At 38.7% G+C, this 27,010-nt stretch overlaps 1 protein-coding gene across 1 annotated transcript in view; it reads left to right on the forward strand.

Annotated features, from left to right (window-relative positions):
* Nucleotides 1-8,182: 8,182 nt before the first annotated feature.
* Nucleotides 8,183-27,010, forward strand: part of dalrd3 (DALR anticodon binding domain containing 3) — a 30,940-nt gene continuing 12,112 nt past the window's right edge. Inside the window, exons 1-8 of the mRNA XM_061904858.1 lie at nt 8,183-8,587; nt 14,567-14,874; nt 21,083-21,396; nt 21,485-21,543; nt 21,620-21,721; nt 21,809-21,873; nt 24,965-25,023; nt 25,106-25,188. Coding sequence (XP_061760842.1) covers nt 8,351-8,587; nt 14,567-14,874; nt 21,083-21,396; nt 21,485-21,543; nt 21,620-21,721; nt 21,809-21,873; nt 24,965-25,023; nt 25,106-25,188 — 1,227 coding nt within the window. The 5' untranslated portion in view covers nt 8,183-8,350. The remainder of the gene's footprint in view (nt 8,588-14,566; nt 14,875-21,082; nt 21,397-21,484; nt 21,544-21,619; nt 21,722-21,808; nt 21,874-24,964; nt 25,024-25,105; nt 25,189-27,010) is intronic.

Consider the following 27,010-nt stretch of genomic DNA (forward strand, 5'->3'; position numbering starts at 1 on the left):
GCAATTATATCATCCGCAACCGCATCACTAAAGTCGTCATCCACCCGCCACCCACCCGAACCAGCATTTCATCAAAGCCACAACCGCCCGCCACCCGCCTCGTTGTTATACATCTAATATAGACCTACTAGTCTATATAAATCAACCATTTATAAAATACACGTCAGTAGGCTAAATGAAGCTCTTCAACATAACATTTAACGATGTATAATGTAGCGGCCGGCTACGGGGTGTTAGCCAATGACTTTGGCTGGGGGGCGGGACTTCCGGGAGAGATAGGGACGTGACGTTATCGACAGGAAGTGAGAGTTCGAGTTGTCCCGGTAAAAGCGTTAGAGACGTGAGAGCTGTTGTGTGGTTGTATTACATCTTGTGTGATAAAGACAAGACGAACGAAGAAGTTTTATGAGCCGACATTCCTGGGATTATTAGAATATATATTTCCGAATTGGTTCAACCGCCACCCGCCCGAATCTATTTAAAATCTATTTTTTCGTCACGTCACCCACCTGACCCGCGGAGTCCGCGGTTGTGACCTCAAGCTGTGCATCTCTAGTATATATATATATATATATATATATATATATGTTTATATATATATATATATATGTTTATATATATATATGTTTATATATGTGTATAATGTATTTCCTAATTAATTAGGACCCCCACCGGGGCCCTAATTAATTTAAAACCTCTTCTCGCTCCGGCACTTACCAAAGGCATGCGGTAAAAGTAAGCATGCGCTAATTATTTTAAAACCTCTTCTCACTTCCGGCACTTACCAAAGGCATGCAGTACAAATTTGAGTGTGATGTAAGCTTGGACTTTAAATCCTACTGAATAGCTCTTAATCTTCTTCCCTTTATGCGATTTCAAATCCCCGGTATTGAAATCAGCCTCCTCCATTTTGAAAGTGATGACAGGGGAAGTGTCACTCGTGATGTCACAAGTTCGACCAGGCGGTAATACTAAGCATGCGCTAATTATTTTGCGCAGCGAGTTTGACCCGGCAGTAATTCTAGTCAGGTGCATACTATATGCCCTGCGGCAATTCAAGGAAATACGGTGTATATATATATATATATATATATATATATATATATATATATATATATATATATATATATACTGTATGTCGTCGTCCCCACAGTTGTAAGATAAATAATTACACTGTAAAAAAAAAAAAATCCTGGATTTCACAGCATTTTTTTTTTTCCAAAATAAAACACTCCGATCATAATTTACTGTAACATTATTAAAAATTGCTGTAAAAAAAGAAAAAGAAAAAGAAAATACCCTTGTATTCTGCAGCAATGTACTGGTGTTTTACAGTAAAATACTGTAATCATAACACTCTGTATCCATCCATCCATCCATCCATCCATTTTCTACCACTACAAGAAATTACTGTAAATTGAAACTGATCTGTCTATTCGGTGGTTGCGCAATATTCTACAGTAGCTGGCTGTTGGAATGAAAAATATATATTTTTTTATATTCTATTTATTAATGTTATTATTATTTTATTATTATTTTTATTTATTTATTGACTTTATTTTTATTTTTTATTTTTTTTATTTTTTGGGGGGGGGGGGGTGTGAAATTCACAATGAAAATGTTTATGGTATACCTTCCCTTCATTAGGTGAAGTGAAGTGGAGTGAATTATATTTATATAGCGCTTTTCTCTAGTGGCTCAAAGCGCTTTTACATAGTGAAACCCAATATCTAAGTTACATTCAAACCGGTGTGGGTGGCACTGGGAGCAGGTGGGTAAAGTGTCTTGCCCAAGGACACGGTGGCAGTGACTAGGATGGCGGAAGCGGGGAATCGAACCTGGAACCCTCAAGTTGCTGGCACGAGCCACTGTACCCACCGAGCTACACCTGGACTGTCACCTGGACGAACACAAAAATGACATCATGTATCTTCAGTGTATTCTCTATCTAATAATCATGTTCACACTATGTATATACATCCATTTTCTACCGCTTGTCCCTTTCGGGGTGTCGGGGGGTTGCTGGAGCCTATCCCAGCTGCACTCGGACAATAGGCCGGGTACACCCTGGACAAGTCGCCACCTCGGCCAACACGGATAGCATTTCTTATATTTGTATGTGTTACAATTTGTTGTCATGGCAACCCCAGATCAGCAGTTATGTGAGAAAAGATGCGTCCCCAAGCCGAGGGTCGCGACCCAAAATGCGGACGCTGAATTATATTTATATAGCGCTTTTCTCTAGTGGCTCAAAGCGCTTTTACATAGTGAAACCCAATATCTAAGTTACATTCAAACCGGTGTGGGTGGCACTGGGAGCAGGTGGGTAAAGTGTCTTGCCCAAGGACACAACGGCAGTGACTAGGATGACGGAAGCGGGGAATCGAACCTGGAACCCTCAAGTTGCTGGCACGAGCCACTGTACCCACCGAGCTACACCTGGACGAACACAAAAATGACATCATGTATCTTCAGTGTATTCTCTATCTAATAATCATGTTCACACTATGTATATACATCCATTTTCTACCGCTTGTCCCTTTCGGGGTGTCGGGGGGTGCTGGAGCCTATCCCAGCTGCACTCGGACAATAGGCCGGGTACACCCTGGACAAGTCGCCACCTCGACCAACACGGATATCATTTCTTATATTTGTATGTGTTACAATTTGTTGTCATGGCAACCCCAGATCAGCAGTTATGTGAGAAAAGATGCGTCCCCAAGCCGAGGGTCGCGACCCAAAATGCGGACGCTGAATTATATTTATATAGCGCTTTTCTCTAGTGGCTCAAAGCGCTTTTACATAGTGACACCCGATATCTAAGTTACATTCAAACCGGTGTGGGTGGCACTGGGAGCAGGTGGGTAAAGTGTCTTGCCCAAGGACACGACGGCAGTGACTAGGATGGCGGAAGCGGGGAATCGAACCTGGAACCCTCAAGTTGCTGGCACGAGCCACTGTACCCACCGAGCTACACCTGGACTGTCACCTGGACTAACACAAAAATGACATCATGTATCTTCAGTGTATTCTCTATCTAATAATCATGTTCACACTATGTATATACATCCATTTTCTACCGCTTGTCCCTTTCGGGGTGTCGGGGGGTTGCTGGAGCCTATCCCAGCTGCACTCGGACAATAGGCCGGGTACACCCTGGACAAGTCGCCACCTCGACCAACACGGATATCATTTCTTATATTTGTATGTGTTACAATTTGTTGTCATGGCAACCCCAGATCAGCAGTTATGTGAGAAAAGATGCGTCCCCAAGCCGAGGGTCGCGACCCAAAATGCGGACGCTGGTTGTCTGTTTTACGCTCATCCGGCAGGAACATTAACGATTTATTTTTCATTTGTGTGCAGCGTTCTGGCCGGCAGCTTTATTGTGGCGGGTGGGCTGGTAACGGAACCCATAATGCAGCTGCGATGCTGACCTTCAGCTGGTTATTGGTTCCGTTTCCATACCATGGCGCAAAACACTTCTCCACACAACCATCGCCCCTGACTGGAGTTCCTGGGGTTTCATGACTTCTTCAATATTGCAGAACTTGAGTCACGTAGAAAGAAAGAATTTTGGTGTTTTTCCTTAATGACACGTTTTCTCTCGGCTTGCATGAAAGAGTAAAAACAGAACCGGGATTTTCGTGTCAGAAAAGAATGACGCCGACAGAAAGGACTTTTGGAAGGGAAGTTTTTGTTGGGAATTGTTTTTTTTTCCTAAATAACATTGACCATCATGACCATATGTGTCTTGTTTTTGTTTTTTAGCATAATTGTCATAATATTATTTACAGTCGGTTACTTTATTTACGGTTTATTTTAGACGTTTCTCTGAAAAAAATCATGCAGTTTTGTATGAAACTGTATTTTTCGCCAATAAGACGGCTGGTGTTGCATTCCAGATATAATTAGTGGGAATGTATTCATTTTTATTTGAGGTATTTTAAGTGTATTATCAGTTGTATTTACAATGATCTGTTTGACTGAAAAAAGTAAATTAGAAAATCCCAATATGAACAACAATAAAATTAAGAATCATAAATGATAATGAAACTGTCTCAACAGGTTTCTTTAATTAAAAATAGAAAAAATAAAATAAAAAAAAATCCCAATTTGAACAACAATAACATTTTAATCATAAATAATAGGGAAACTATCTCGATAATTTTTTAATAAAAAAATAGAAAAAAGTAAAAAAAACAACAAAAATATGAACAACAATATAATTTAAATCATAGATAATAAAGAAACTGCCTCGACAGGGTTTTAATAAAAAGAATATAACAAAAAAAATTTAAAAGTCAATTAAAACATCCCAACATGAACAACAATAACATTTTAATCATAAATAATACGGAAACTGTCTCGACAGGTTTTAAATTAAAAATATAACAAAAAAGATTTAAAAAGTCAATTAAAACATCCCAACATGAACAACAATCACATTTAAATCATAGATAATAAGGAAACTGTCTCGACAGGGTTTTGATAAAAAAATACAACAACAAAAATAGTAAAAGAGTAAATTAAAAAGTCACAATCTGAACAACAATACAATTTAAATCATAAATAATAAGGAAGCTGTCTTGACTGGTCTTTAATAAAAATATAACAAAAAAATAGGAAAAAGTAAATAAGAAAATCCCAATATGAACAACAATACAATTTAAATCATAACTAATAAGGAAACTGTCTCAACAGGTTTTTAATGAAAAATATAACAAAAAAAATAGAAAAAATTAAATGGAAATAAATCCCAATACGAACAGATAAATTTAAATCATAAATAATGAGGAAACTGTCTCGACAGGTTTTTAATAAATAAATATAACAAAAAAAGAACAGAAAAAAGTTAATAAAAAATCTCAATAGGAACAACAATAAAATGTAAATCATGACTAATAAGGAAACTGTCTTGACAGGTTTTTGATAAAATATATATATATAAAAAAAGTAAAAAGTAGATAAAAATTTCCCAATATGAACGTCAATAAAATTTAAATAATAAATAATAAGGAAACTGTCTTGACAGGTTTTTAATTAAAAAAATGTAACAAAAAATGAAAAAAGTAAATTAAAAAATTCCAATATAAATAAAAACAAAAACTTAAATAATAAGGAAACAGTCTCCACATATTTAAAATAAAAAATATTACAAAAAATTGAAAAAAAGTAAATAAAAAAATCCCAATACGAACAACAATCACATTTAAATCATAAATAATAAGGAAACTGTCTTGACAGGTTTTTGATTAAAAAAATTATACAAATTTTTTTAAAAAGTAGATAAAAAAGTCCCAATATGAACAACAATCACATTTAAATCATAAATAATAAGGAAACTGTCTCAACAGGTTTTTAATGAAAAAATAACAAAAAAAATAGAAAAAATTAAATGGAAAAAAATCCCAATACGAACAAATAAATTTTAATCATAAATAATGAGGAAACTGTCTCGACAGGTTTTTAATAAATAAATATAACAAAAAAAGAACAGAAAAAAGTTAATAAAAAATCTCAATAGGAACAACAATAAAATGTAAATCATGAATAATAAGGAAACTGTCTTGACAGGTTTTTGATAAAATATATACATATAAAAAAAGTAAAAAGTAGATAAAAATTTCCCAATATGAACATCAATAAAATTTAAATAATAAGGAAACTGTCTTGACAGGTTTTTGATTAAAAAAATTATACAAATTTTTAAAAAAAGTAGATAAAAAAGTCCCAATATGAACAACAATCACATTTAAATCATAAATAATAAGGAAACTGTCTTGACAGGTTTTTGATTAAAAAAATTATATAAAAAATTTTAAAAAGTAGATGAAAAAATCCCAATATGAACAACAATAACATTTAAATCATAAATAATAAGGAAACTGTCTCGACAGGTTTTTTAAATAAAAAATTTAACAAAAATATTTTGTACAAAACAAAAATTATGGTTTTAAAAATAATATGTAAAATAAACTCGACACATTTGATTTTGAAAAATGATACAATGTATAAAGTATAAGTATACACAAAGTGTTTACACAATATGTACTGTATTGTGTAGACACTTTATTTTTTAAATAAATAAATAAATATTATATAAATAAATAGATAAATAATTATATGAATATAGCCTGTAACTAACACAATTAACAATTTATTTTGGTTGACTTATAATAATATATGCCAGAATATATTTTACAAAAAATATGTAAATTATTGATAATATTTAGTTTTTTCTTCAATATATAAGCATAATGTTTTTTATTCATGCATTTAATCCAAACCAAACTAAAGTGATTTTATTACACAAAACAAATGAAACAAAGTGCTTTTCACATGTATGATAATATCTACCGGTGTTACGATACTATACTGGAGTTAAGTGTGCTGTATATATTTATCTTGCATATTTACTACATTTTAGCATTTTGCAGTATTTTAAGAAGAGTTGAACTTTAAAAGAATCCAATTCACATACTGTGCTGTACAATATTCCAAAGTACAGGCTGTAAGTCCACATATAAACCAACCATTATGTATTTATTTCAAAAATATTGGAGGTATAAATAAAAATAAAATAAATGGGTTGTACTTGTATAGCGCTTTTCTACCTTAGGAAATAAAAACTTTTTCAGATATTTTAATGAGTAGGAATAAATAAATATATCTAATTCAGGCGTCACCAACGCGGTGCCCGCGGGCACCAGGTCGCCCGTAAGGACCAGATGAGTCGCCCGCTGGCCTGTTCTAAAAATAGCTCAAATAGCAGCACTTACCAGTGAGCTGCCTCTATTTTTCTCATTTTATTTATTTACTAGCAAGCTGGTCTCGCTTTGCTCGACATTTTTAATTCTAAGAGAGACAAAATCACTACTTTGCTTCTTATAACTTTCAGAAAGACAATTTTAGAGAAAAAATACAACCTTAAAAATGATTTTAGGATTGTGTTAGATGTAAATATAAACAGAATACAATGATTTGCAAATAATTTTCAACCCATATTCAGTTGAATGCACTACAAAGACAAGATATTTTACCTTTTACATTTATTCCTCTTCTTTCCTGACAATTTAAATCAATGTTCATGTACATTTATTTTTTATTGTAAAGAATAATAAATGAATTTCAAATTAATTCTTTTTTTCAGCTTCTGTTTTTTCGACGAAGAATATTTGTGAAATATTTCTTCAAACTTATTATGATTAAAATAAAAAAAAAAAATATTCTGGCAAAACTATAAAATCTGTAGAACCAAATTTAAATCTTATTTCAAAGTATTTTGAATTTATTTAAAAAAAATTGTTCTGGAAAATCTAGAAGAAATAATAATTTGTCTTTGTCAGAAATATAGCTTGGTCCAATTTGTTATATAATCTAACAAAGTGCAGATTGGATTTTAACCTATTTAAAACATGTCAGCAACATTCTAAAATTAATCTTAATCAGGAAAAATTACTAATGATGTTCCATAAATTATTTATTTAATTTTTTCAAAAAGATTCGAATTAGCTAGTTTTCTGTTAATTTTTTTCGGTTGAATTTTGAATTTCAAATAGTCAAAATAGAAGATAAATTACTTTTCAAAATTTAATTTTCTTTTTTTTCCCTGTTTTCTCTTCTTTTAAACCGTTCAATTAAATGTTTTTTCATCATTTATTCTCTACAAAAAACCTTCCGCAAAAGGAAAAAAAATGTAGGACGGAATGACGGACAGAAATACCCATTTTTAAAAATATATACATATAGATTTATCTATTAAAGGTAAATTGAGCAAATTGGCTATTTCTGGCAATTTATTTAAGTGTGTATCAAACTGGTAGCCCTTCGCATTAATCAGTACTAAAGAAGTAGCTCTTAGTTTCAAAAAGGTTTAAACAATAAAACAATCAAACAATAAAACAATCCAATATTCCAAAGTACAGGCTGTACGTCCACATATAAACCAGCCATTATGTATATATTTCAAAAATATTGGAGGTATAAGGAAATAAAAACGTTTTCATATATTTTAATGAGTAAGAAGAAATAAATATATCTAATTCAACCAATCAATAAAAGTATTTGTTGTCAATTTATGCTTAAGGCTGCAGTTCCTCAACAATCCACAAGATGGCGGCAGAATTATTTCCCCGCTCGTCCGACACGGAAATTCTTCCGTAAAGGAACACGACTCAACGCTTAATATTCCGGTATATAAAAATATCCCCCCTAGCCAATATATGACATCGACCCGCGTTCGACTGTCCTCGTTCCCGTCGAAGCTTGGAACGAACACGCCGTAGTTTACTCCGACGTCGTTGCGGCATGGCGCGGATCTTCTCCCGCTGAGCTCCACCGCTGCTCGATGGCGAACACGGAGGAGTCGCCTCTCCGGATCACTCCCACCGTACGGGCGCTGAGCTCCGCACTGCGGGCCACGCGTGGAAATGTCCGCGGCGGCGTCCGGAGAGGAGTCGGCGGCGACAAGACGTTCCCCGAGCCGGAGAAACTGTGGTTTAAGGAGAGCAGCGCCAAGAACCTCCGAAGCAGAGACTTCTTGTCGGCCAGCACCATGCTCAACACTCTCTATGCGGACGGACAGGTTGGTGGCCGCACCTTCCCTTCCAGAACCTTCCTAAATGTCTCAATAGTTGCATCTTTTGAGTGAATTTTCTTTCATTTGTGTATTTTGGACGTTAGAGTATCATACATACCAAAATATTACAAACCCCGTTTCCAAATGAGTTGGGAAATTGTGTTAGATGTAAATATAAACAGAATACAATGATTTGCAAATAATTTTCAACCCATATTCAGTTGAATGCACTACAAAGACAACATATTTGATGTTCAAACTCATAAACTTTATTATTTATTTGCAAATAATAATTAGCTTACAATTTCATGGCTGCCACACGTGCCAAAGTAGTTGGGAAAGGGCATGTTCACCACTGTGTTACATCACCTTTTCTTTTAACAACACTCAATAAACGTTTGGGAACTGCGGAAACTAATTGTTGAAGCTTTGAAAGTGGAATTCTTTCCCATTCTTGCAGTAATTTAATGTACAAACCCTGTTTCCATATGAGTTGGGAAATTGTGTTAGATGTAAATATAAACAGAATACAATGATTTGCAAATCCTTTTCAACCCATATTCAGTTGAATGCACTACAAAGACAAGATATTTGATGTTCATACTCATAAACTTTATTATTTATTTCCAAATAATAATTAGCTTAGAATGTCATGGCTGCCACGCGTGCCAAAGTATTTGGGAAAGGGCATGTTCACCACTGTGTTACATCACCTTTTCTTTTAACAACACTCAATAAACGTTTGGGAACTGAGGAAACTAATTGTTGATGCTTTGAAAGTGGAATTCTTTCCCATTCCTGCAATAATTCTTGCAATAATTTAATGTACAAACCCCGTTTCCATATGAGTTGGGAAATTGTGTTAGATGTAAATAAAAACATAATACAATGATTTGCAAATTCTTTTCAAACCATATTCAGTTGAATGCACTACAAAGACAACATATTTGATGTTCAAACTCATAAACTTTGTTATTTATTTGCAAATAATAATTAGCTTAGAATTTCATGGCTGCCACATGTGCCAAAGTAGTTGGGAAAGGGCATGTTCACCACTGTGTTACATCACCTTTTCTTTTAACAACACTCAATAAACGTTTGGGAACTGAGGAAACTAATTGTTGAAGCTTTGAAAGTGGAATTCTTTCCCATTCTTGCAATAATCTAATGTACAAACCCCGTTTCCATATGAGTTGGGAAATTGTGTTAGATGTAAATATAAACAGAATACAATGATTTGCAAATAATTTTCAACCCATATTCAGTTGAATGCACTACAAAGACAACATATTTGATGTTCAAACTCATAAACTTTATTATTTATTTGCAAATAATAATTAGCTTACAATTTCATGGCTGCCACACGTGCCAAAGTAGTTGGGAAAGGGCATGTTCACCACTGTGTTACATCACCTTTTCTTTTAACAACACTCAATAAACGTTTGGGAACTGCGGAAACTAATTGTTGAAGCTTTGAAAGTGGAATTCTTTCCCATTCTTGCAGTAATTTAATGTACAAACCCTGTTTCCATATGAGTTGGGAAATTGTGTTAGATGTAAATATAAACAGAATACAATGATTTGCAAATCCTTTTCAACCCATATTCAGTTGAATGCACTACAAAGACAAGATATTTGATGTTCATACTCATAAACTTTATTATTTATTTCCAAATAATAATTAGCTTAGAATGTCATGGCTGCCACGCGTGCCAAAGTATTTGGGAAAGGGCATGTTCACCACTGTGTTACATCACCTTTTCTTTTAACAACACTCAATAAACGTTTGGGAACTGAGGAAACTAATTGTTGATGCTTTGAAAGTGGAATTCTTTCCCATTCCTGCAATAATTCTTGCAATAATTTAATGTACAAACCCCGTTTCCATATGAGTTGGGAAATTGTGTTAGATGTAAATAAAAACATAATACAATGATTTGCAAATTCTTTTCAAACCATATTCAGTTGAATGCACTACAAAGACAACATATTTGATGTTCAAACTCATAAACTTTGTTATTTATTTGCAAATAATAATTAGCTTAGAATTTCATGGCTGCCACATGTGCCAAAGTAGTTGGGAAAGGGCATGTTCACCACTGTGTTACATCACCTTTTCTTTTAACAACACTCAATAAACGTTTGGGAACTGAGGAAACTAATTGTTGAAGCTTTGAAAGTGGAATTCTTTCCCATTCTTGTTTTATGTAGAGCTTCAGTCGTTCAACAGTCCGGGGTCTCCGCTGTCGTATTTTACGCTTCATAATGCGCCACACATTTTCGATGGGAGACAGGTCTAGACTGCAGGCGGGCCAGGAAAGTACCCAAACTTTTTTTACGAAGCCACGCTGTTGTAACACTTGTCTTGCTGAAATAAGCAGGGGCGTCCATGATAATGTTGCTTGGATGACAACATATGTTGCTCCAAAACCTGTATGTGCCTTTCAGCATTAATGGTTCCTTCACAGATGTGTAAGTTACCCATGCCTTGGGCACTAATGCACCCCCATACCATCACAGATGCTGGCTTTTCAACTTTACGTCTATAACAATCCGAATGGTAATTTTCCTCTTTGTTCTGGAGGACACAACGTCCTCTGTTTCCAAATATAATTTGAAATGTGGACTCGTCAGACCACAGAACACTTTTCCACTTTGCATCAGTCCATCTTAGGTGAGCTCGGACCCAGCCAAGCCGGCGGCGTTTCAGGATATTGTTGATAAATGGGTTTGACTTTGCACAGTAGAGTTTTAACTTGCACTTACAGATGTAGCGACCAACTGTAGTTACTGACAGTGGTTTTATGAAAGTTCCTGAGGCCACGTGGTGATATCCTTTACACACTGTCAGTTTTTGATGCAGTACCGTCTAAGGGATCAAATGTCTGTAATATCATCGCTTACATGCAGTGATTTCTCTGGACATCTGTGTTGCTGAATCTTTTGCAATTTGTTCAATTAATAATGGAGACTACAAAGAAGAAAGCTGTAGGTGGAAAGCGGTGTATTGCGGCCGGCTGTAGCAACACAAACACAGCCGGTGTTTTTGTTTACATTCCCTAAAGATGACGGTGAAGCTTTAATATGGAACAGAGCGGTCAAGCAAGCATGGTTCCCTACCACATGTCAAACAGCAGATTTCGGTGAGAAAAATTGTGGTAATAAGTCGGCTCTTCCCGTAGACATGAGCGGATAGGTTGCGTCGTTCCTCCTGCACCTGTCAAAGAGGCAGCTGTGGACTCTCTTGCCTCCTGCCTGATGTGTGTGTCCAATTTGGTGAGTTTTGAAGCATTTTAAGGGAGTCAAATTACAGCTCAAAGAGGCAAAAATGACATTTTTTAGGAAACTTTTGTTTTGAAGGTTTTTTTTTGCCAACTTCCTGTAGATTTGTGCTGCAGGAGGTCAGTGTATGAAATATAGGTCTAAGTCAGACCTATATAGAGGCTTTTGTTTCATGTCTCTATGACATTTCTAACGGAAATTACAAGCAGATTTGTCTGTGTTTTTTCCTAGGGGGCGCTAGAGCGCAATTTTGGTTATTTGATTAGATCGCAATTTTCGCCAGTCCTGGTGCTTTAGGGCATGGGTGTCAAACTCTGGCAAGCGGGCCGTTTAATTTCATTTGGCCCTTAAGGCAATATCAAATTAACATTAGAGCTGGCCCTCCGGTAACACCACATTCACCGCTAATTCTCATACTTGCCAACCCTCCCGATTTTCCCGGGAGACTCCCGAAATTTAGTGCCCTTCCCGAAAATCTCCCTGGGCAACCATTCTCCCGATTTCCACCCGAACAACAATATTGGGAGCGTGCTTTAAAGGCACTGTCCTCTACAACATGCCGTCACGAACGTGGGATGCTTCCACCGCGGAGGAAGAGAAAAAAAAGCTCAGCCTGTCCCCAACAGCTGCCTTTGCTTTGCCTCGTGGAGAAACGTGGCTTCCCTCAGAGACACTGGCGGTCACCACACCTGTGGCCACACCCCTCCGACTTTCAGGTACCATATAATCTCACTAAAAAACTAGTAACACAATAAGCAGATAAGGGATTTTCCAGAATTATCCTAGTAAATGTGTCTAATAACATCGGAATCGCTCCCACTGCCCTCGCCTTTTTTTTCCTTCTAGTCCTTCATTCTAACTATCCTCATCCACAAATCTTTCATCCTTGCTCACATTTAATGGGGAAATCGTCGCTTTCTCGGTCCGAATCGCTCTCGCTGCTGGTGGCCATGATTGTAAACAATGTGAGGAGCTCCACAACCTGTGACATCACGCGCACATTGTCTGCTACTTCCGGTAAATGCAAGGGTTTTTTTATTGGCGACCAAAAGTTGCAAACTTTATTGGCGATGTTCTTTACTAAATCCTTTCAGGAAAAATATGGCAATTTCGCGAAATTAACAAGTATGACACATAGAATGGACCTGTTATCCCCGTTTAAATAAGAACATCTCACTTTAGTAGGCATTTAAAACACCTTCATGTCGCTTCCCATCCCACACAGTGGAGTTTTACAGGCCTTTGATTGGTAAGATCAAAGACAGCTTTTGTCTGCTCGCCGGGAACTCATTGAAACAAAAAATAACGTAAAAACCAATGTAATTTACAAACCCTATAATATATTTCAATGACTATTTTCATTACTTTTATTATTAGTCTCTGGGATAGATCAATGATTGGCAGCACTGATTTGCATGTAATATTTTTTTCTACAGTATCCGAGTCAACTTTCACAAAACAATTGCTGTAAAAATTTGCTTTTTTTCCCTCTCGACATTGAACCATCAAATATGAAGTATATTTTGTAGATGTGATCCTTCTCTAATAAGAAAAACATTCAAGTCCAAATGATTAAGTACATGTTCCATCAGGATCGACCGGACCAGACAGTCAGCTGGAGGCGATAATTATGAAGCCATCAGTGGCGATCACAATTTGGGTCAGACAGTCACGCACAGCTACAACTGTGTGTGTGTGTGTGTGTGTGTGTGTGTGTGTGTGTGTGTGTGTGTGTGTGTGTGTGTGTGTGTGTGTGTGTGTGTGTGTGTGTGTGTGTGTGTGTGTGTGTGTGTGTGTGTGTGTGTGTGTGTGTGTGTGTGTGTGTGTGTGTGTGTGTGTGTACAGCAGTAAGTGCACTTGCACTATTTTCTCCAACAGAACCATGTAAAGTGATTTTATTTGTTCACAAGTCAAATGGTCACCATCATAAAACCTTTCCTAAATGTACAGGCATGTTTTAGGTCACATTTCAACATTCATATTGTGTCAATATGTTCATTAGAAGTGAAATATAATTACAGTGAGGAGAGTGTCAGATTCAAACACTAATGAAATTTACTAAACAGACAAAGAAGCAAGGAATTAAACAGAGACAGATTTCAATTTAGCTCAATTGAGGAGAAACGTCGGGGCTGTGGCCTTGAACAGTCTCCCACCACGCTCTGACGAAAGATTGTACGCCTGCCCTGTTATTTGGACTTTCCCTGATTACATGGCCACTGCTGTTTCTAAAGGAAGGGGGTCGTAAACAGCCGTCGCCTTTGGCTACAAAGCAGTTCAAAGAAAATGTGCCTGGAGGGGGGTCAGGCCCTGCTTCCTCTCCACTTTGTAGGTCTCATGTCAGGACAAAATCTTCCTGTGGATTACATTACACCAAAGAAACCGACACCTTCATGTCGCTTCCCTTCCTACACAGTGGAGTTTTACAGGCCTTTTGATTGGTAAGATCAAAGACAGCTTTTGTCTGCTCGCCGGGAACGCATTGAAACAAAGTTTTGTGATAATTATTCCGACAGTCGTGTTCTGTAATATTCTGAACTGTCATACAGTATTTGATTTGGTTGAAGTTTATTTCGAACATGAATGCAGTTTCAACATGATTCATCATGTATTTTTCTTTTCTTTTTACAACATGCTCGAAAAGGAGTAGAAGGAAGCAAGGCTTTGTATTAATAAATCTAATGTCTCCTTGTGTCTTCTTAGGTTCCTCCAGCAGTGATGACCAGGGTCCTGTCAGTGTGCGGCCGCGGCGTCCTCCCAGTGGCGGGTGGAGAGGTGATGGATGAAGGTCTGAGGGTGAGGGTGGACCGGGCCGCCGCTTTCAAGGCCGTGCTGGCGGGCGGCGCTACGGATTACCTGGCGCCCAGTGCCCTGAGGCAGGGCTGTGTGGTGCTCAACTGTCCCGCCCTGCACCCTAAACCCAACCCCCCTACTCCTGACAGCCTCACTCTGGGTCAGCTCAGGACCATTCTGTTGGCTGACCACATGGGGGCACTGTTGAGAGGGCAAGGGTGAGTCGGTCAATGCTGCTACAGTAAATATTTATTAAATTCCTGTTTGTAATACTTTTTTTAATCAATATTTATTTTATTTTTTTAACCTACAGTTTATAATAATATTAGATGTTGTTTGGACTCTTAGTTAAAGTGAAAACCTAAACTATGTCATTGTTTTGATGGAAAAAGTGTGAAAAAATATTTTGACTTTACATTAAATTGCGACTCTTTATAAAAAAAAAACCCTTTAAAATAATATTAAATATACTTTAAATACTATATGCTTACATTTGAAACAACGGGAAATAAATATCTATCAGATTATAATTTGGTAACATTAAAATATATACTGCTTTTTATGATACAGTTTTACATATACAATTATTGATAAATGATTATCCTGAATGTAGATGCATTTCTTTTTCATGTCTATTATAATAGTATATTGTATATTCTTCTCTATTACCTTACTCTTATTTTTTTTAATTATTTTTGTATAGTCCCTTTAATGATTCCTGACATCCGCCCCTTTTCATTAGTTTTTAACATTTTTAAAAATATTTTATACTGTTATTAGACCTTTTTTGGCACCAAGTTAAAGTAAAAAGCTAATAATATGCACTTTAAAATTGAAAATGTGTGAAAAATATATCTACCGTATATGCTTTTTGAATATTTTTATATATTTGAAAATGTTGACAATTGAAACTCTTCATAAAAGAAACTATTGAAATAATATTTAAAACAGTTTGAAATACTGTATGCATACAATTGAAGGAATTGGTAATACACAACAGTTGATGAGTTGGCGACTTGTCCAGGGTGTACACCGCCTTCCGCCCGATTGTAGCTGAGATAGGCGCCAGCATCCCCCGCGACCCCGAAGGGAATAAGCGGTAGAAAATGGATGGATGATGAAATGGTAACATGAGAATATATATACTGCATTTTATAATATGTTTCTGCATATACTAATATTGATAAATTATTATCCTAAATGTAGATGCATTTATTTTTTTTCATCTATTATACCAGGATATGTACTACTATCCATCAGCTTAGTCTTATTTTTATGTTTAAATGATTATTACTATTGTTGTTGCAAAGTCCCTTTCATCCTGACAACAGCACGTTTTCATTAGTCTTTATCAACATTAATAAAACATTATTTAAATAATTTATACGATGATTAAACTTTTTAGGCTTTAAATTAAAGTAAAAAGCTGGTAGTATGCATTTTTTTAATGGAAAATTTGTGGAAAAAAATATTTTGAATGTTTGAATATTTATATTTGAATATTTTGAAAGTCAATTGGGACTCTTCATAAGATAAACTGTTTAAACAGTTTTAGATTCTGTATGCATACAATTGAATGAATTGGTTGTATATTATAAATCAGATGATACAATTGTAACATTGGAATATATACTGCATTTTATGATCCGTTTTAAATATACTGATGTTGATAAATGATTATTCTAACTGTAGATGCATTTGTTTCTTATATCTATTATAATAGAATATGTCCTCTTGTCATCTTTGTCTTATTTTTATTTTTTTAATTATAATTATCACTCTACCAACCGGTTGGTAGAGTGGCCGTGCCAGCAACTTGAGGGTTCCAGGTTCGATCCCCGCTTCTGCCATCCTAGTTACTGCCGTTGTGTCCTTGGGCAAGACACTTTACCCACCTGCTCCCAGTGCCACCCACACTGGTTTAAATGTAACTTAGATATTGGGTTTCACTATGTAAAGTGCTTTGAGTCACTAGAGAAAAACGCTATATAAATATAATTCACTATTGTTGTATAGTCCTTTTTATGATTGCAGACATCGGCACTTTTTCAATAGTCTTTAACAACATTATTTTTTTTAACAGTTTAATATTCTTAAACCCATTTTTTTGGCTCTGAATTAAAGTAAAAAGCTCATGTTTTTGCAATTTTTGTTGGAAAATGTGCGAGAAAATATTTTGAGACTGTTTTTAGAAGACACTATTGATATAATAGTATGAAAACAAAAGGAAATACTGTATGCATACAATTGAATTAATTTGTAATATTTTAGATCAGATGATAAAATAGTAACATTAGAATATATATTGCATTGTATGTATTTTTGTATATACTAATAGTGGTAAATGATTATCTTAAACGGAAATACTGTATGCATACAATTGAATTGATTTGTAATATAGATCAGATGATAAAATAGTAACTTTAGAATATATATTGCATTGTATATATTTTTCCATATACTAATAGTGATAAATGATTATCTTAAACGCCCTGTGATGAGGAGGCGACTTGTCCAGGGTGTACCCCGCCTTCCGCCCGAATGCAGCTGAGATAGGCTCCAGCGACCCCTCATAACCCCACAAGGGACAAGCGGTAGAAAATGAATGGATGGATGGATTATCTTAAGCATAGATATTTTTGTTTGTCATATGTATTATTTTCTTCTTGAACATTTTGCTCTTTCTATTATTATTATTTATGTTGTTGTTTTTTTTGTCATTATAATTCTGGTTTTGTGATACAGAATTCTTACATTACAGTATACCTATTAAAATATCAATCAATGATCATTTATATAGCCCTAAATCACTGGTGTCTCAAAGGGCTGCACAAACCACAACGACATCCTCGGTAGAGCCCACATCAGGGCAAGGAAAACTCACACTCAGTATGAGAAACCTTGGAGAGGACCGCATATGTGGGCAACCCCCAACCCCCCACCCCTAGAGGACCGAAAGCAATGGATGTCGGGCGGGTCTAACATGATATTGTGAAAGTATCATGTTTTAATATTGTTTCTGCAAGACAGAAAACATGACACAAACCTTCCTTATTTTTAGAAATCACTTTTTATATTAAACATTCTTCACCGATGAGAGGATTTAACGAGAGCTGTTTTTGTCCTACTAATTTATGCGGTCCTTGAACGCACCGTAGTTTTTTTTTTACATGTACAACTTTCTCAGACGCAGCCACAGTAAGACATGTTTTATGCCACTCCTTCTTTCAATCCAATACAATCCACTTTATTTATATAGCACATTTAAACAACAATAACGTTTCCAAAGTGCTGCACAGCCATGTTAAAAACATTTGTAAAAAAAATAAAAATACAAAAAAAATAAAAAAAGTAAAATAAAATAAAAAAAAGTATATATATATATATATATATATATTATGCTCCACCAATGACTGAATAAAAACAAAAAATAAATAAATATAAAACCAATAAAACGGTGGCAGAGGGGTTAGTGCGTCTGCCTCACAATACGAAGGTCCTGCAGTCCTGGGTTCAAATCCAGGCTCGGGATCTTTCTGTGTGGAGTTTGCATGTTCTCCCCGTGACTGCGTGGGTTCCCTCCGGGTACTCCGGCTTCCTCCCACTTCCAAAGACATGCACCTGGGGATAGGTTGATTGGCAACACTAAAATGGCCCTAGTGTGTGAATGTGAGTGTGAATGTTGTCTGTCTATCTGTGTTGGCCCTGCGATGAGGTGGCGACTTGTCCAGGGTGTACCCTGCCTTCCGCCCGATTGTAGCTGAGATAGGCGCCAGCGCCCCCCGCGACCTCGAAAGGGAATAAGCGGTAGGAAATGGATGGAAAACCATCCATCCATCCATCCATCCATCATCTTCCGCTTATCCGAGGTCGGGTCGCGGGGGCAACAGCCTAAGCAGGGAAACCCAGACTTCCCTCTCCCCAGCCACTTCGTCTAGCTCTTCCCGGGGGATCCCGAGGCGTTCCCAGGCCAGCCGGGAGACATAGTCTTCCCAACGTGTCCTGGGTCTTCCCCGTGGCCTCCTACCAGCTGGACGTGCCCTAAACACCTCCCTAGGGAGGCGTTCGGGTGGCATCCTGACCAGATGCCCGAACCACCTCATCTGGCTCCTCTCGATGTGAAGGAGCAGCGGCTTTACTTTGAGTTCCTCCCGGATGACAGAGCTTCTCACCCTATCTCTAAGGGAGAGCCCCGCCACACGGCGGAGGAAACTCATTTCGGCCGCTTGTACCCGTGATCTTATCCTTTCGGTCATGACCCAAAGCTCATGACCATAGGTGAGGATGGGAACGTAGATCGACCGGTAAATTGAGAGCTTTGCCTTCCGGCTCAGCTCCTTCTTCACCACAACGGACCGGTGCAACGTCCGCATTACTGAAGACGCCGCACCGATCCGCCTGTCGATCTCACGATCCACTCTTCCCTCACTCGTGAACAAGACTCCAAGGTACTTGAACTCCTCCACTTGGGGCAGGGTCTCCTCCCCAACCCGGAGATGGCACTCCACCCTTTTCCGGGCGAGAACCATGGACTCGGACTTGGAGGTGCTGATTCTCATTCCGGTCGCTTCACACTCGGCTGCGAACCGATCCAGCGAGAGCTGAAGATCCCGGCCAGATGAAGCCATCAGGACCACATCATCTGCAAAAAGCAGAGACCTAATCCCGTCGCCACCAAACCGGAACCCCTCAACGCCTTGACTGCGCCTAGAAATTCTGTCCATAAAAGTTATGAACAGAATGGGTGACAAAGGACAGCCTTGGCGGAGTCCAACCCTCACTGGAAATGTGTTCGACTTACTGCCGGCAATGCGGACCAAGCTCTGGCACTGATCGTACAGGGAACGGACCGCCACAATCAGACAGTCCGATACCCCATACTCTCTGAGCACTCCCCACAGGACTTCCCGAGGGACACGGTCGAATGCCTTCTCCAAGTCCACAAAGCACATGTAGACTGGTTGGGCAAACTCCCATGCACCCCCAAGAACCCCGCCGAGAGTATAGAGCTGGTCCACAGTTCCACGACCAGGACGAAAACCACACTGTTCCTCCTGAATCCGAGGTTCGACTATCCGACGTAGCCTCCTCTCCAGTACACCTGAATAAACCTTACCGGGAAGGCTGAGGAGTGTGATCCCACGATAGTTGGAACACACCCTCCGGTCCCCCTTCTTAAAGAGAGGAACCACCACCCCGGTCTGCCAATCCAGAGGTACCGCCCCCGATGTCCACGCGATGCTGCAAAGTCTTGTCAACCAAGACAGCTCCACAGCATCCAGAGCCTTAAGGAACTCCGGGCGGATCTCGTCCACCCCTGGGGCCTTGCCACCGAGGAGCTTTTTAACTACCTCAGCGACCTCAGCCCCAGAAATAGGAGAGTCCACCACAGTACCAATGAAAACAATATAAAAACAAATATGATTAAAAACTATTTTAAAGGGTAAAATCAATTAAAACATCCATCCATCCATTTCCTACCGCTTATTCCCTTTCGGGGTCGCGGGGGGCGCTGGCGCCTAAATAGAAATCAAAGTGTATAAAAAACACAGAGGACAGCAGAGAACAGAGGACCACACAATTCACGTAGTGTTAAAAGCCAAAGAATAAAAGTGGGTCTTAAGACGAGACTTAAAACAGTCCACTGTGGAAGCAGTTTGAACATGGAGGGGCAGAGTGTTCCAGAGCTTAGGGCCGACCACAGAGAAGGCCCTGTCTCCCCTGGTTTTAAGTCTGGTCTTTGGCACCACGAGCTGGAACTGGCTCTCGGACCTCAAAGCGCGTGCAGGAATGTAAATTTGGATGAGGTCCGAGATATATTGAGGTGTCAGTCCATGTAAAGATTTCAAAACAAACAGCAATGTTTTAAAATCAATTCTAAAATGAACAGGGAGCCAGTGCAAACTCTGAAGAATTGGGGTTATATGCTGGCGTTTCCTGGCCCCTTTTAAAAGTCGTGCTGCCGCGTTCTGGACTAACTGCAACCGGGAGAGAGCTTTTTGGCTAATGCCAGCATAAAGTGCATTGCAGTAGTCCAGGCCACTTGAAATAAAAGCATGCACGACTTGTTCAAAAAGGTTAAAAGATAAAAACGGTTTAACCTTTACTAAAAGACGAAGGTGATAAAAACACGATTTTAAAACGCCATTTGTCTAGTTTAAAATGGGTGTCTATAGTGACGCCAAGGCTGGTGACTTTGGGACGCACATCATTTTGCAATGGTCCCAAGTCAGTGAGGGCCGGACCAAAACTAAAATTTCCATTTTTCCCCTCATTCATTATTAAAAAATTCTGGGCTAACCAAGCCTTGACGTCTCATTTTGTCCAACAAATGTATATATATTTTTATTTATTAAGGCGCCTCTTTGGTGATATTTCCAATATTTTTTGGGTAAAATTGCCAACCAGTTCTCCACTTTGTATCAGATTTTCAGTGTCCCTCTGCCCCGTGCTCCCGGAAGACGGCGACACGGTCAACTTCCTCCGCAGTCTGGGCATCGACTGGCCCACCTGCCCGGCCGACTGGACCAACAAGGAGCGCGAGGAGAAGATCCAAGAAGCGTTGGAAAAGTCCGCGTACAGAGAGAGAGAAACGGAGAGCGGCAGGAAGACCAGCGCAGGGCGAGGGAGGAAGAAGGCGGACGAGGGCGAGAACGAAGCGGCGGTCAGGGTTAACTTGAAGCGAGTGTTTCAGGACGAGGGGCTGCAAGGATACGATCCCAGCCTGGGAACATGCACAGGTGAGAGAGATGGATAAATCAGTGAATTAAAAATACAATTTTAATAGGTTCATGCGTGTGAAATAGTGTTGCTTTGTGTGTGTCTCAGTACACAGAGACAGTGTCTCCCACCTGGCACAGCTGGACTTGGCCACAGCTGACTGCACCGTAGGAAGTCACACCATCACAATGTCGCATGAATGACTGCCACACTTTTCAGAAGCAACTTTTTTCTCCCCCGCAGGTCGTCATGGCGACCGCCTTGCACGTGACCTCCTGTCAGGATGAGTTCCGCCAGCAGCAGATAGCGATGCTGTGGAGAGCCAGTGGAGCGACACACACGCAGGTAACCACACACACACACACACACACACACACACACACGGGCTACTGGCTGGTGGTACTATTTTTACCTGCTCTCGGGTGTTTGCAGAGACATCTGGTGTGTGGGCCTGTGAAGACTCCTGCTTCTCAGCTCTCTGCTGCACAGTACCTGCAGTAAGATACTCCGCCATCTTCACCCTCCTCCTCTGTCTCACTCTGCTTTAATCCTCCCTGCACTAATCTCCATTAGCTGTCATTAATAAAACAATGTGGGAGAAATGTCGGGGATTCAACCCGGGGCCTCATCCTGTTAGTGGTAGCCAATTTATGTGGCCGAAAAGTCCGAATCTTAAACAGGAACAAAAGAGAGTTTGTTACAACAGTTTTAATTACTCACAATCAGATAGTATCAATCAATCAATCAATCAATGTTTACTTATATAGCCCTAAATCACTAGTGTCTCAAAGGGCTGCACAAACCACCACGACATCCTCGGTAGGAAAACTCACACCCAGTGGGACGTCGGTGACAATGATGACTATGAGAACCTTAGAGAGGAGGAAAGCAATGGATGTCGAGCGGATCTAACATGATACTGTGAAAGTTCAATCCACAATGGATACAACACAGTCGCGAGAGTCCAGTCCAAAGAGGATCCAAGACACAGCAGCGAGAGTCCCGTTCACAGCGGAGCCAGCAGGAAACCATCCCAAGCGTAGGCGGACCAGCAGCGCAGAGATGTCCCCAGCCGATACACAGGCGAGCAGTACATGGCCACCGGATCGGACCGGACCCCCTCCACACGGGAGAGTGGGATATAGAAGAAAAAGAAAAGAAACGGCAGATCAACTGGTCTAAAAAGGGAGTCTATTTAAAGGCTAGAGTATACAAATGAGTTTTAAGGTGAGACTTAAATGCTTCTACTGAGGTGGCATCGCGAACTGTTACCGGGAGGGCATTCCAGAGTACTGGAGCCCGAACGGAAAATGCTCTATAGCCCGCAGACTTTTTTTGGGCTTTGGGAATCACTAATAAGCCGGAGTCCTTTGAACGCAGATTTCTTGCCGGGACATATGGTACAATACAATCGGCAAGATAAGATGGAGCTAGACCGTGTAGTATTTTATACGTAAGTAGTAAAACCTTAAAGTCACATCTTAAGTGCACAGGAAGCCAGTGCAGGTGAGCCAGTATAGGTATATATGTATGTATATATGTATATAAAGGTATATACAGTATAGGTATATATGTATGTAAAGGTATATACAGTATAGGTATATATGTATTTATATATGTATATAAAAGGTATATACAGTATAGGCGTAATGTGATCAAACTTTCTTGTTCTTGTCAAAAGTCTAGCAGCCGCATTTTGTACCAACTGTAATCTTTTAATGCTAGACATGGGGAGACCCGAAAATAATACGTTACAGTAGTCGAGGCGAGACGTAACAAACGTATGGATAATGATCTCAGCGTCTTTAGTGGACAGAATGGAGCGAATTTTAGCGATATTACGGAGATGAAAGAAGGCCGTTTTAGTAACGCTTTTAATGTGTGCCTCAAAGGAGAGAGTTGGGTCGAAGATAATACCCAGATTCTTTACCGTGTCGCCTTGTTTAATTGTTTGGTTGTCAAATGTTAGAGTTGTATTATTAAATAGAGTTCGGTGTCTAGCAGGACCGATAATCAGCATTTCCGTTTTTTTGGCGTTGAGTTGCAAAAAGTTAGCGGACATCCATTGTTTAATTTCATTAAGACACGCCTCCAGCTGACTACAATCCGGCGTGTTGGTCAAAGTTGGATTGAATCAATATGAAAACAGTGTCTCATGAGACGAAAGATGGTGAACCCTCGTGAAAGAATAAAGAAAGAGCACACAACAGGCTTGGTCTTCTCTTCTTATTTGAAGTGAAGTGAATTATATTTTATATAGCACTTTTTCTCAAGTGACTCAAAGCACTTTACATAGTGAAACCAAATATCTAAGTTACATTTAAACCAGTGTGGGTGGCACTGGGAGCAGGTGGGTAAAGTGTCTTGCCCAAGGACACAACGGCAGTAACTAGGATGGCGGAAGCGGGGATCGAACCTGCAACCCTCAAGTTGCTGGCACGGGCACTCTAGCAACCGAGCTATGCCGCTCATACGCTCCATGATGCCCTGATTTCTTTCATAGCAACTTATGTACAGTGGGGCAAAAAAGTATTTAGTCAGCCACCGATTGTGCAAGTTCTCCCACTTAAAATGATGACGGATGTTTGTAATTTTCATCATAGGTACACTTCAACTGTGAGAGACAGAATGTGGAAAAAATATCCAGGAATTCACATTGTAGGAATTTTAAAGAATTTATTTGTAAATTATGGTGGAAAATAAGTATTTGGTCAACCATTCAAAGCTCTCACTGATTAATCGTCTTGTCCCCTTAGCAGAAAAACAGCCCAAAATCATGATGTTTTTACCCCCATGCTTCACAGTAGGTCTGGTGTTCTTGGGATGCAACTCAGTATTCCTTTTCTTCCAAACACGACGAGTTGAGTTTTTACCAAAAAGTTCTATTTTGTTTTCATCCGACCACATGACATTCTCCCAATCCTCTGCTGTATCATCCATGTATCCATTTTGGTATAAACTCAACTCGTGGTGTTTGGAGGAAGAAGAATACTGAGTTGCATCCCAAGAACACCACACCTACTGTGAAGCATGGGGGTGGAAACATCATGCTCTGGGGCTGTTTTTCTGCTAAGGGGACAGGACGATTGATCCGTGTTAAGGAAAGAATGAATGGGGCCATGTATCGTGAGATTTTGAGCCAAAACCTCCTTTCATCAGTGAGAGCTTTGAATGGTTGACCAAATACTTATTTTCCACCATAAATTACAAATAAATTCTTTAAAATTCCTACAATGTGAATTCCTGGATTTTTTTTTCACATTCTGTCTCTCACAGTTGAAGTGTACCTATGATGAAAATTACCTACCTCTGTCATCATTTTAAGTGGGAGAACTTGCACAATCGGTGGCTGACTAAATACTTTTTTGCCCCGCTGTAACTGTCCAATGTTGACCTCTCATGTCGTGTCCTTCCCAATGTATCTAGGTGAAAGTTACCCAAAACAGATTTCGGACAGAAATGAGCCACTACAACAATAACATGCAAATGCTATTCAAATCATTCTAAAGGACAGAAGCTGATGTCTGCTCTGCTTTTTGACATGAACTCAAGTGTTGGTTTTTTTCCCCCATCTTGTCCTTCTCACAGACTGAGAAGAGGTCAAATGAAGGAGGCCTCCGAGATGAAGTATGGAGATCAAGTAGAAGGTGTGTGTGTCTGTGACTAATAACATTCCTCATTAACCTTAGGTGCAGTGAGTTAAGTACATTTTCCCTTCACCCCATGTAGGTCAGACGTGGGATGACATCATCAGGGTGATGACCTCGGCTACAATCAGATTCGAGCTGCTATCCACCGTCCACACCAGTCCTGTGAGTCTGACATGCAATATATATAGCAAAACACTTTTCTTGTTTAGAAGATTGAAAGTACCGAACACATGTTTATTTTTAATAAAATTTTTATATCACATTTAATGTGGATTATTTCATTTTTTTCTTTTTAGTGATTTTATGTATTATTTTTATTGATATATTGTTGTTTTTAGGATTTTTTTTTAATTTTTTTACCAAGAAGAGCGATTGATGTTATGTCTATGCTATAATTAAATGTAGTTATTTATTTATCTATCGATGTAAGGTTTTATTTGTTTTTGTTTTTAATATTTTTACCTAAAAGAGAGAGGGATGTTACTATATAAAATGCAATAATTTAATGTACAAACCCCGTTTCCATATGAGTTGGGAAATTGTGTTAGATGTAAATATAAACAGAATACAATGATTTGCAAATTTTCAACCCATATTCAGTTGAATGCGCTGCAAAGACAAGATATTTGATGTTCAAACTCATAAACTTGATTTTTTTATTGCAAATAATCATTAACTTAGAATTTCATGGCTGCAACACGTGCCAAAGTAGTTGGGAAAGGGCATGTTCATCACTGTGTTACATCACCTTTTCTTTTAATAACACCCAATAAACGTTTGGGAACTGAGGAAAGTAATTGTTGAAGCTTTGAAAGTGGAATTCTTTCCCATTCTTGTTTTATGTAGAGCTTCAGTCATTCAACAGTCCGGGGTCTCCGCTGTGGTATTTTACGCTTCATAATGCGCCACACATTTTAGATGGTAGACAGGTCTGGACTGCAGGCGGGCCAGGAAAGTACCTGCACTCTTTTACTATGAAGCCACGCGTTGTAACACTTGGCTTGGCATTGTCTTGCTGAAATAAGCAGGGGCGTCCACGATAACGTTGCTTGGATGACAACATATGTTGCTCCAAAACCTGTAGAGTATGTACCTTTTATCATTAATGGTGCTTTCGCAGATGTGTAAGTTACCCATGCTTTGGGCACTAATACACCCCCATACCATCAGAGATGCTGGCTTTCGAACTTTGCGGCTATAACAATCTGGATGTTTATTTTCCTCTTTGTTCCGGAGGACACCACGTCCACAGTTTCCAAATATAATTTGAAATGTGGACTCGTCAGACCACAGAACACTTTTCCACTTTGCATCTGTCCATCTTAGATGAGCTCGGGGCCCAGCCAAGCCAGCGACGTTCCTCGGTGTTGTTGATAAATGGGTTTTGCTTTGTATAGCAGAGTTTTAACTTGCACTTACAGATGTAGCGACCAACTGTAGTTACTGATAGTTTTTTTATGAAGTGTTCCAGAGCCCATGTGGTGATATCCTTTACACACTGATGTCGGTTTTTGATGCAGTACCCGCTGAGGAATCAAAGGTCCGTAATATCATGGCTTACGTCCAATGATTTCTTCTGATTCTCTGAACTTTTTGATGATTTTATGGATTGTAGATGGTAAAATCCCTAAACTCCTTGCAATAGCTCGTTGAGAAATGTTGTTCTAAAACTGTTCGACAATTTGCTTACAAATTGGGGACCCTCGCTCAATCCTTGTTTGTGAACTACTTAGCATTTCATGGAGGCTGTTTTTATACCCAATCATGGCACCCACCTGTTCCCAATTAGCCTGCACACCTGTGGGATGTTCCAAATAAGTGTTTGATGAGCATTCCTCAACTTTATCAGTATTTATTGCCACCTTTACCAACTTCTTTGTCACGTGTTGCTGGCATCAAATTCTACAGTTATTGATTTGCAAAAAAAAAAAAATGTTTATCAGTTTGAACATCAAATATGTTGTCTTTGTAGCATATTCAACTG

The sequence above is a fragment of the Nerophis ophidion genome, linkage group LG06 (assembly GCF_033978795.1).
Source record: "Nerophis ophidion isolate RoL-2023_Sa linkage group LG06, RoL_Noph_v1.0, whole genome shotgun sequence".
Lineage (NCBI taxonomy): Eukaryota > Metazoa > Chordata > Actinopteri > Syngnathiformes > Syngnathidae > Nerophis > Nerophis ophidion.